The sequence below is a fragment of the Micropterus salmoides genome, unplaced genomic scaffold (genome assembly GCF_014851395.1).
Source record: "Micropterus salmoides isolate LMB-PRFRI ecotype aquatic unplaced genomic scaffold, ASM1485139v1 Ms_hic_scaffold_4, whole genome shotgun sequence".
Lineage (NCBI taxonomy): Eukaryota > Metazoa > Chordata > Actinopteri > Centrarchiformes > Centrarchidae > Micropterus > Micropterus salmoides.
In genome coordinates this window covers 20,257,710-20,269,764 of record NW_024043372.1, presented here as the reverse complement: position 1 = coordinate 20,269,764, position 12,055 = coordinate 20,257,710, and the positions used below count along the sequence as shown (strand labels likewise).

At 40.2% G+C, this 12,055-nt stretch overlaps 1 protein-coding gene across 1 annotated transcript in view; it reads right to left on the bottom strand.

Moving 5' to 3' along the window:
- The window catches only part of ca16b (carbonic anhydrase XVI b), a 106,843-nt gene that overhangs the window by 26,009 nt on the left and 68,779 nt on the right, over window positions 1–12,055 (bottom strand). Inside the window, exons 5-8 of the mRNA XM_038695536.1 lie at window positions 6,472–6,567; window positions 4,041–4,107; window positions 1,377–1,534; window positions 30–222 (exon numbers count right to left, since the gene is read on the bottom strand). Coding sequence (XP_038551464.1) covers window positions 30–222; window positions 1,377–1,534; window positions 4,041–4,107; window positions 6,472–6,567 — 514 coding nt within the window. The remainder of the gene's footprint in view (window positions 1–29; window positions 223–1,376; window positions 1,535–4,040; window positions 4,108–6,471; window positions 6,568–12,055) is intronic.

Here is a 12,055-nt window from a genome sequence, read left to right as displayed (position 1 = left end):
ATGTGATTCAGACCTGAAAAAAAGTTTACCTCTTGAAGCCTCAGGGCTATGAGGGCTTCCCAGGATCTCAGTCAAGTCTTTTTGCCATGCGTCTTTTACAGCCGACTTAAAGAGCTTCCTATTGTCCAGGTCCTGCAGGGGCCGAAAGTTGTTCCACAGGTACTCGACAGACTTCACATGATCCTGTTGCTCTGTTGTAAAGATGGAGTAAAAGGCCTCCAGCTAGATGGAAAGAAACAGAGAATAGAAACTGAAGTAAATTTAAGTGCTTTTGTTACTCTGTGTGAGTGTGTGTTGAATATAATATATCATGCAGGACTGCATTTGAAGGCACTTGCCAGCAGCTGACTCTTCACAACTGGAGCACAGTATTTGCAAGAAACATTCACACCACAGGCACCAGCAGGCACAGACCTCAATCATCATCCTGGCTACCTACTGGGCTGTAACTTCTCAATGGGGCAAATTTGTAGCCATTGATTGCTACGAATGATCTCCTGCCGCGTGCTGTAATGACTACACATTACAGATACTGTGGAATCAATGTGTCCTATGCGTGCTTGAAGAAATGAATTACAGGTTCATAAAAGACTATCTGTGAGCGTCACAAACATTGTAGCGGTGGTCAATATTCCTGCAGCAGAAGTCATTTCTGAACAAAAGATTTGTCCTCCTGCAAGTTGATAGAAATTCCACTGAGCCTTGCAAATTTCTACAGCATACAACGCTCTAGAGGATATGCAGCTGGGTAACCCAAGAACTGTATGTATAAAAGATGCAGCAAAGGACTCTGTATGGGATCAGCAAAAAGCTCGGGGCATGATTTGGCATACATTATCTCTCAAAATCACAAACGGCATAAACAGTTGCAGGTAAGCCGTTGTAAAGCACATAGGAGTGCCGTAAAATGCAACATTTTCCATTACACATATTCATTAAACCTTTACTGCAATATTTTAGATCAATGAACGTTTAAATTAATGATGAACATGTCTGCACTTAAACAACTTTAACAGTATGATAACCAGCCTCCATGTGCAGCAGTATTCTATTTAAGACCCTATAGTCGCTCTCTCAGACCAACAGCATGATATAAGAGCCCTCTCCCGCGATCTTTCAAATGCCAGTAATTAGCTTCCCCTTCCTGCTTAATCACCCACTATGTAGGCAGTTATGGTTTCACATGTAGAGGAGTTGGGGAGGAATGAGGAGAAAGGGAAGAGAGATAGATAAGAGGAAAAATGGCTTATGTGTCGACACTGTGGGACAGCAAGTGATCCACTGTGTGTATGCAAATAGGATCAGACTGTGACTTGAGAATGTAGTAGCCTGGGTGTGTGTGTGTGTGTCTGTGTATGTGTGTGGACTAAACGCACCTGTGAGTGGGACAAATACACGGGCCTGGAGAAGATGATCCACTCCACTACCTTGCTGCAGGGCGGCGTGGTCAAAGAGCCGGTGTATCGGTAATAACTGTCCACTGACGATGGCAGCAGATCCCTCAGGATAAACGACCTGAGGTGGGTTTCCTTTTCTGGGTAGAGAATGGGATCAATACTTGTCAGTACACAAAAATGAAGAGCACAGTTTGCTGTACGGGTACAGAAAATGTCATATCTTTCACTCTCGCTTTGCTAACGACCCTGCATATCTTGAGTTACATTTACGCCAACATTTACAAGGTTGTTTCATTTCACTTGCGCTGTGGCATTTTAACTGCTTTTGCTGAACCTCCACTGGTGCAATGATGGTGACTGCAGTTAAAAGCCTCACCAGTTGTTATCACTCGGGCCAGATCTTTGTGCTCAGATGGGCTGAGAGAGGAGCAAAGGGAGAGGAGTCAGATAAAATGGCCTGCTCTGACAGCTGATCTGTGGCTAGGTGGGAGCCGGCTCTGCTCAGTGTAACAACTGTGGCATGGGCCATGGGGATTAAGACAGATCCAAATGATTACATCTGCTCTATCCTCCGTGATCAGAACAAGGCAATGCTGTGTAAAAAAACAGGAAAAAAGAAAACAAGCAGGAAATGTTTGTGATCCAGAGGAAGATCCTTTTATCTCTTGCAAATACCCTGTGTGGGCTATGCAAGTGGGCTTCTCGATTCCTTGAATTATGAAACGAAAAACCCAAATAAAACTGAATTTATGTCAAATCCAATCTCGCACAGCTCATGACCTTATCTAAAAGAAGGTTTGGGGTGATAGGACTGATTCTACTGAGGCAATGGATGCCTCGCCCCCATGCCTCATCTGTACTCAGAGTCAAATTCAGTATTCACAGCGTTTCTTCTCCTGTCTTCAGACAGCGTACGTGCCCTATCGCTCATGGGCCGCCAAGATGCTGATGGATGGATGACTGTGGGATAACGAGCTAGTGGAAAACCAACCACCCTGGCGAGGGAGGAGGCGAGGAGCATTTAGCAGCCAGCAGGAAGAGAGTCCAAAAAACCACCACACCCACATCAAGCTCTCTTTCAGCTGTGAGATGAGAGATACTGTGCACGAACATCTGCGTAGCTACACAGCACGCAGCTCAGGCACATTTGGAGACTGGTGGAGATTCAGAAAATAATCTAGTATAACAAGCGTTTTTTTGGCACCACGCCTTTATCAAAATTATATAAGGAAAGAAAAGTGGAGCGTAAATACCTTTGTGAAATGAAAATCACAAGTGAAATGGCCTCCAAGCTGAAAACAGACCAATCAGAAAAAAAGGCTACTTTCTTTATTGCAATTACTTCAATGAAATTGAAAAAAGCATAGAGATTTCAATGAACAAAGTGACCCATTTTCTGATTCAGAGGCCAATTCACATGTATTTTTAAGAATCTCTATGGGTCTGTAAGTGATCTTTTTCCCCTTACTTGTTTTTTCAGCTCTTTTCCTGCTTATTTAGAAAGTTGAAAATGTTTTTTTTTCTTTTTCTCTCCCAATGCTCAACACAACAGGCCACAACCTCACCAGCACACATTGCACAATATCAAACATCCATCTCCAGAAAGAACAGGGAGTGAAATTATAATTAGAAACGACTCAATGAAGCCCAGCACTGGGTCTTGTGGAACCAGCATGGGTACAGAGTAATTACTCCATGCTTCTATAGATCCTCATCCATTTAGATGTCCTTGTCAGTGTATGCTTATGCTCACATAAAGACTGTCAGCGGCATGTTGTAAAACAAGTCATACGTGTCCGTGTAAACAGAGCGGCTGTGTCCCCAGATGCAGTAAAGGATTACACAGTCAAGCTAAAGCATCTGCTTATGGTCTGCATAAGTCATGCATGCAGATGAACCAGCAAAGCAGCATTCATTTAAGACGATATGCAATGAATAATTGTGCCTCGGCATACAAAACAAGACATGAACAGTTTATATGTGAATATGAGCCTTTGCAGGAGCCACGGCCCACAAGAGCCTATACATGTATGTCTGAGTCAGTGTTGTCTAATTGAGGCTCGGATGTAATTAATAGTTCTTCCTCTATGAGTGAAGCTCCTTGGGAGGTCTCCCTACTGTGGCGCTACACTAGCAAGGGAGAGGCGGTATCTTGCAAATGTTGCCTCCTTTTGAAGTTAAACTATGCTCATATCTTGTGTTTAGACTCTAATTTGGGATCTAAAAAAAAAGAAAAATAAGAAGAAGAAGCCAAATGTTTGCGCAGCTCGAGCATCAATCTGTGTTCTATGGAGGTAGGGAGGAGCACAATGTCTGCACTGTCACAAGGAATTTACTCCTAGGATCAACCAAAACATCAACAACAGCAATGCCAAAGTGATTTTGTAAGGGATAATTGCTTTTTGAATATCCCACATGAACTTAATTCAGTCAGTATTGTTTCATGTGGAGGGGATTTTGGTAAAACAATATCAGTGGACAATAAATCAATAAACAAACAAAAAACAAACAGAGAAACAAAGAATAACTATTATATGTTGTTATATTTATTGACATATTTAAATGCATTCACCACATACAGTACATAAGATTGTTCTATATAAAGCAGAGTTTGGAAGTGGGGGTTACATCCCTATTACTTACCATGATGCACTACTCCTTTCAATCCCTGGATGATAGGGTCCACAGCTGGATTGTCTTTTTGGCCCAGCTGTAGGAAATGGCCAGAGTCAAAGGATCACAAAAGGGATTACAAAACCAGAATAATAAAACTAGAATAATAATCTAACATAATAACTAAAGACGATCAATATGAACAAAATGCAAGGGGTGGACACAATAAGGGCAGCATCTCTACAATACAATTTAATCTAGCAGCATCAAGTACCATCTGTTACTATTGTGGAGTTTGTGATGTTCCATTTTTGGTGAGATTTTGTAGGCTGACTACACAGTAGGCAAGACTTTTGTTTCTGGTGTTGTGCTAGATGACTGTATTGTATTATGACTTTTTTGTCCCAACTAATTATGCAAACTCAAAAAATAGCAGTTATTCTACCAAATACTTAGATTAGCATGTTTATTTGAAAAATTGTGATTACAAAATCAACTGATAGTTTTTAGATTTGGTTCCCATGTAAAAGACCACAAATAAACATTGGACTCTGATAATTTTATGAGCTTTTTATGCTCCTGTAGCTGATGCTATCCAGCCACTCTCTGAGGCCATTTGGCTGTTAGCTCTACTGTCTCCAGAGGACAGTTGATTCCCTCTTTATCTATTAGGCCCACCGTTAATTCTTTGCAATGACTGAAAAATATTGTAAATTATTTTGTTCAGCCCCACATTCTACGATATTCCCAATGTCCTAGTTAAGTGACAAGACTGGACAAAACAGCGCTGGGACACGGGGAACAATCTTTTCTTGCTCAACATTAATTCGGGTCAGTCAGAGGAGAATAATTGTGTGTAACTGAATGCTGAATGTGGATAATATGCACACCTTAGAGGCCATTAATAGGTCTTTGGGGAGCACATGAAGAACTCCCCTCATTGATTAGAAATAGTAAATCTGAGCCAATGTGTGTGTGCCCGCTTAAAAAACCTCACACTGTAAACTGCTGTTCAGCGGATTGTGTATGGTGGTGCTAATTGCAGTAAGCAATAGGGCTGTCAGGACCCAGCGGAGGCATTTAGGTTCTGGTACACACACGGTTTTATCACTGTCTGAGAGTAGACCTACATTAGAAACACCTGTGTCCCCATTCCAGCCTCCCTCTTCCCGAGAGCTGACCCTTGCCTATATACTATTAAGCTCAATGTTGGCCCGCATTGATCATCTGCCACCAATCACGAAGATCCTGCTAATAGAAATTAGGAGCGTAACATGGAGAGGGATCCCCGAAGTCGTCAGTGCTGCTGGTGCAAGCTTTTTTTATGCTTCATAAATCTCTGAGGTGTTTTTACAGTTAACAGAAATTAGGACCATTCTTGTCTATTAAGAGCTTATGTGCGCAGACCTGCAGGGGACAATTTGTAGTATCTCAGTAAGCAATCTGCAATGTGCCACAGAACAGAAAAATAATCAGCTGCTCTCCTATCACAACAACAGTGCCAAAGATCATTTCCAATACATATCTATCATTTTCTGAACCTCAAAAAGTAATTCACATCTTCATCCTTTTCATAATTGGACTAATACAATTCCATCTGTCCCCCTTAAGTCATGATTGCCTCACTGCTGTTTTTTTCCATCCTGTTTGACTCTTATTGTTATTTTCTTAGTATAATTTACATATTTTCTGCTAATAATTTGTCAATTTTTCTTTATCCATTCTTTCTCTTATTTGAATTCATTCATCTCCTTGTATACACTATTTCTTACAGTAGGTGGTAATCACTACGTACATGTCCTGTCCATGAAGTCATTTTATAAACTTATGCAATACTACCAACAACTAAATGAAGAGCCATTATAAGGGTGGGTTTCCTCAAGAGCAGTATAACTCTTCTGAGAAGACTAAATGGTTATGAAGGATGCATCTCCAAAAGTCTGCATGCTAGCAGCTCTGTGAGGCGCCGCTGTGCATGGACTTGCTCACACTTGCATGCTCACAATGACAATGCTAATGTGTTAATGTTAAGAAGGTATGATGTTTATCATGTTTACTATCTTAATTTAGCATGACAGCATGCTAACATTTGCTAGTATATAGCTGAGCATGCTAACATTAGCAAGTATAGCTGAGGCTGATGGGAATCTCATTTTGCAGGTTTGTGGTCATAAACCAAAGAATTGAACAGATAGAAAAAAAGCTACATGAAAAGGGGCTCAACAAAGTGATTACAATTCATCCTGAGGGGGGACTTGAATGTACCAAATGTCAGCGTAATCCATCCAATAGTTGTTGGGTTATTTCAGTCTGGACCAAAGTAGTGGACTGACAGACCAACCTTGTCCTCCCTGAGAGCCAGCTGCCGGCATGGATAAAAATGTCTGTGTGTGTGTCTAAGTGCACCCGTGTTGTCTTGGTTTTCTTCAATTACATTTATCTTGACCTTCAGATACTTTACCTCAAAGAAGACGGCCATGGCAGCAATGATGCGTCTTTCCTTGATGGCAGCGCTGAGGCTGTCAAAGTCATCTGAATTGTAAAGGTAGATCTGCATCTGGGATGGGAAACAGAGCATAAACAGCTTGAGGAGTGGACAAGAGGAATGAACAGTTCTGTCATCAATCACATGGACACAGTGCTGAGGAGCTGATGAAAAGCTGTTTTGAGGGGCATAAAAGAGGGTGTATTTATCACTCCCATAAATCTACAATAATCTGTGTCATCCCTTTGTGTTCTGCCACTCCGAGATGGTGCTAGAGAAATACAGCATCCCATTCCTGAGGGTGACTGTCCTCATAGACAAGTCACGAGCAGAGAGTGAGAACTGCAGGAATGTGCTCTTTTCCTGTTGAGATCTAACAGAATGGTATGCTTTTAATCATTGCACCCAATTACCTTAAATCATCCGCAACACCACTTCTGATTTCACAACAAAGCTTAGCATGTGCAAATTTAATGTGAAACCATCGTACACAGAATAGATCATATACCTGTCACGGCTCTAGTTTCCTATAAAAAAAGATTTCCATTCCTTTCATTTCAAAGAGACATATAATGGTAGTGCTGATCAAACTCGGCAAATGATTCTAAAAGTAGCAATTGGGGCTGTCCATCATCTCACTGTCTCGAGCCTCTTCCAAATGAAAAAAGCCTTTCATGTTGCTGAACAGAGTTAATTGGCAATAAGAAAAAGGTCCTAGATGTTGATTTAATTAAAAAGGCTATGCTTGCCTTTTTTCTTTTCCTGACGAAAATTACAAGAAACCCCTAGCCAAAATTGGCGGTGCTGACAATAGATGCAAAAAGTAAATATAAATAAGCATATAAATAATGATAAAAACATTAATACGTACCGCAGGCCTAACACCAGGAACAAAATAACTCAATCCAGATAATTTAAGTGAATTAAAGTGATCAGTTTCCTTTAGAGTTCCTTTAACTGCAACCTTTAATGGAACTAATTTGTTGTCTGAGAACCCAGCAAGAAAGAGTTCTGACTATTCATCACCCTTCAGATGTTATTAACTACATTACCCAATTATGCCGGCCCCCTTAGGCTTCATTTACTCACTGACATTGGCTCACGTGACCTGGTCCTGTTAACGGCGCACTGGAAAACGGGATATTCAATTATCAGACATTTTCATAGCAGCCAATAAAAATAAATGTTGCCGAAAGTGATTTGAATCACTTGATTGCACGCTTCGTTTCACTGTATGTTTGCGAGCTCAGACACAGAACCCCTCATTGTAATGCAAGCTTCATTTCACATGCATGGATATCAATGGAAGCTGTTGATTTTAAGCAGGACAGACGGGTGGTCTGACCAATCTTTAAGCTCTCTTAAGACAGTCAGACACATACATGTTTGTTTCAGTCAGTACAAATTTTACGATACTGTTGTACAGAGAAATATGTAAAGCCAAATTCTAAAGGCAGCTTGCAAAAGACCAGAGGTAACAAAACATTATTTCAGTTTTATAAAATGCCTCTAGTTTTCTCTGTAGAGTAGACAGCCCATGCTGTCCACATCTTCTGAGCCCTTCTTCAGTCTGAAATCATTTTATATTTTTTCTGTTCGTTTTCCGGCACAAAGTGAGAGCAAACAGAAGTGCTGGGAGCCGCTCTGCATTCCCAAGTCCCATTTAAGCACAAACAGGTGAAAAACAAAGTCATGTTTGGCATGATTTCCCAAGACAGCGAGACATAGAGGCAAGACAAGAAAACTAGAAGAAATGCGTTTATGCGCGGAGAGACCTTCAAATTTATCACAGCAGCACATATTTATTCTTCTTTCCTTACTTTATTCTTTTCAACTGTGCTACTGCAGCATTTTGCTGTTATAAGGTAAATGTGTCTTATTTAACACAGTATGATTCTCTCATTCCAATCAGACATAACCATCTATGTTTTTCTTTCATCTGAGCACCCACAAAGTGCTAGAGCACTCATTTTCAAGAATAAAGTGTCATAAAATATGTACAGTGCTGCTGAACAAATATGAAACTTGGTGTTTCATATTACAGTTTCCTGATAAAGGACGATAAACAATGAAAAGGGACAGCACAAGACAACAGGATGACAGTCAACAAACAACAGATGTAATGTATAACGTGTCCATGTACCGTTACAGCCTAATGTTTGCTACAGTAAGAATGATTCACTACAAGATCTCTGTTTAATGGACTTTGCCCATTTCCATGTGGACCTAATACGGTTGAGGGAAACTAAACAAATACCTGGTAAATACACATAACTAGTGTTTAACAGCAATGCAGTTACTGTTGCTATGATTTGAGTGTCAGACACTATAAAACACAAACACATCCAGTGTTTCCCACAGGATTTTAAGAGACTATGGTGGGTGGGCCTTGAACCCTCTCACTGGGGGATCCGGGGGCATACCCCCTGTAAGAAAGTTTTGTACATTTTAAAGTTGCATTAATTTGGTGCTAAATTAAGAGGCTATCTATGAAGAACTTGGTACGCTTGTAAACAATGTTGTGCTCTAATAAAGTATTTGATCATAAACCCATTGTATAGCTATAAATGGTGATGACACAGCAACAAAAGTCAACAAATTTATTTAATGTTTCCCAAAAACCCTGAATCAAAGAATATGCCAATAAAGCTAATTTGATTTTGAATAAGTAATTTCCCTAACATTTTATTGTTGTTTTTTTTACTTTTATTGGACACATGTTTTATACTTTCTGTGAATATAATCCAATTAATCTTATTTCCACGCTGTATAGACACCTTATTTTGAAAACCGGGCATTGTGTGTATCCTCACGCTAAATTCATTAAGTCCAACTACAATCTGAACTTGATAAATAATGTTGTATTTGGTTCTCGTATCGCGTAAAATGAAAACTTCACAGTCTCTCTGCAGGTAGGACTCTCATACTGCAACACTTGTCTCTGTAAAGAGCGAAACTGTCAGGATAAAGTTGCTAACCTGCCTGCCAGCTCACACTGGTCATGACCATGAAGGCTTTAATACGTGTGCACTCCAAATGTAGGCGCAGCTAGCTTAATCGCCTTCTTACAAACTAGTGACAGAAACAGGCCGGTAAGAAAAGTTGTTGTCTTGAGTCGGAGGCCAAAGTGTCTGAGCGTGCGAGCTTACACAAGCGTGGAACAGTGCTCACAAAACACAACGTTAGAGGTCTGTAATATATTATGAGATTACAGGCCCCCATGGTCTCGTTAATTAATGGGAAACACTGACATCATACTTTTGTTTCTACGGTGGCCCTCAGACCTCACTGCACCGCATATTGACACGTGCAAATACAAAAAACACAAGCACAACCAAATATGATGGCATGATCTCAGATATTATTGTAGCTAATTGCTATACACCTAGCGTTAGCCTTTCTACCACCACCCAATTTGTCATTGACTCATTTTCCAACTCTACTGATGGGTTGTTGGCTTCCATGCGCCACAAATCGAGGCAATTATTTGCTCGTTCAGGCATATTTATCAGTTTTTTAGTTCCATCTCATTGATGTGTTTGTAGTATTATCTGCATTCATGTTTTCTGTATATTTACTTGTGTTTTTTTTCTGTATTTATAGTACATCTCTGTATTTGGTTGTATTTTCCATATTTCCAGTGCAACTTCAAACATGTAAGTACCCAAGTAGCCATTTTTGGTGAATGTGTTTCTCAACTTGCTGCATGTCTTTGCAGTCTTCTAAATGCTGCTTGTATTGCTGATAAATCTGTTGACTTAATTTGTTATTTGCGCCATGATGTGCCTCAAGGGTCAATTCTTGGACCAATTTTGTTGCTCCCTCTGCATGCTTTTTGGGTGATGTGATCCGTAAACATAATATTTCTGTCCATGGTTATGCAGATGACGAACGGTTGTACTTCCCTGTGGAGCCCACTGACCTCAGTATATAGAGTTCTCTACAGGACTGCCTGGCTTAAAAAAATTGGATGTCAAAAAATGTTCTTCAGCTAAATTCAAACACAACACTTGTTTTTAAACCCCAACATATCACAAAACAAATACTGCCATCTACTGGCTACCTGTCACAATATATCAAGCCTGTTGCAAGAAATCTTGGTGTCTTATTTGATAGAAATTGATGTTTTGAGTAACACATTACTGAGCTTGTCCAGTCATGTTTGTCACCTCAGAAATATTGCTAAAGTAAGATCTATTTTAAATTTTAGAGATGCAGAAACTGTTCTGTGTGTATTTCCTCACACCGTGATTACTACAACAGCCTCTTCTCTAGTCTTAATCAAAAAACCTTGAAACGACAGACTGTACAGAAATCAGCTACTAGGCTCTTAACCAAGCGGGAAGTTTCCAGTCAGCAATATGATGCAAATGCAGAAGCCAGCAGGGGGCGACTTCAGGTTGCAAAAAGAAGTACGGTTCCATTAGAAATAATGGCAAAATTACCCTACTTCTCACCTGAATAACTACCTCAGTAAACACTTTCCTAATGAGTTTATGGTCTCAGTCGCTAGTTCCATGCCTTCTTCAATACAAAATGATGTTCATTTAGTAAATAATGGTCCCATTTATTTTAACATAGAGCATAAAGCAGAGTATGTCTCATCTATGATTGACAAGTCGTTAACATGGCGACCTGTCAATCAGGCTAGATTGACTCGTACTCACGGCAATACGTAAATTTAACCAGGCTGTTCACTTTCTCTGGTGAGTACATTTAGTTTAAAGACTGTTGTTCGCTAGACAAAATTGTCAGCCCTGTTAAAACGACAGTTAACATGAATTACAGATGCACCTAGCTAAGCAAGCTAGCTAGCTCCGCAAACGGCTGTTAGCTCAACCATCTTGTCCAAATATGGTCACGGTGGCACTGGTTGCAAAAACTCAACATGGTGGCGCCCTGTCGGCCAAACTGGAAGCTTCAAAATGGCAGTCCACAAACCAACGGGTGACGTCACGATGACTACGTCCACTTCTTATATACAGTCTGTGCCTAGACCTCCAGAACCTAGAGGTATGATCGCATCACACGTGTTTTAGCCTCTTTACATTGGCTCCCTGTCCGTTTTAGGATTGATTTAAAGTTCTTATCAATTACTTTTAAGGCTCTCCATGACCTGGCTCCAGATTATATTTTTGATCTTTTAACTCCTAATAAGCCTTTGCATAGTTTGAGATCTTTGGGCAGGGGTCTCCTGTCTCTTCCTGAGTCCAGGCTGAAAACTAAAGGGGACAGAGCTGTTACCATGAGGACCCCGAGGCTCTGGAATGACCTGCCAGAGGAAATTAGGCTACCAGAGTCAGTGTCTTCTTTAAAGTCTCTTCTTAAAACTCACTTTTAAAGGAAAGTATATCCTGGATTTATCTGAGCTCCCTGTTTGTTTTATTGTTTTTACTCTCATTTTATTTCTTCTTTTATCCTGCGTATTTTATTATTTCTTATTTTGTTTTTATTTTATTTTTCTCCTCATGTATTTTATGTTTCACTGTGGTATTGTATTTCATCTTTCTCTCTGTCTCTCCGTGAGGCACTTTGTACTTTGTTTTGATAAGTGCTGTAT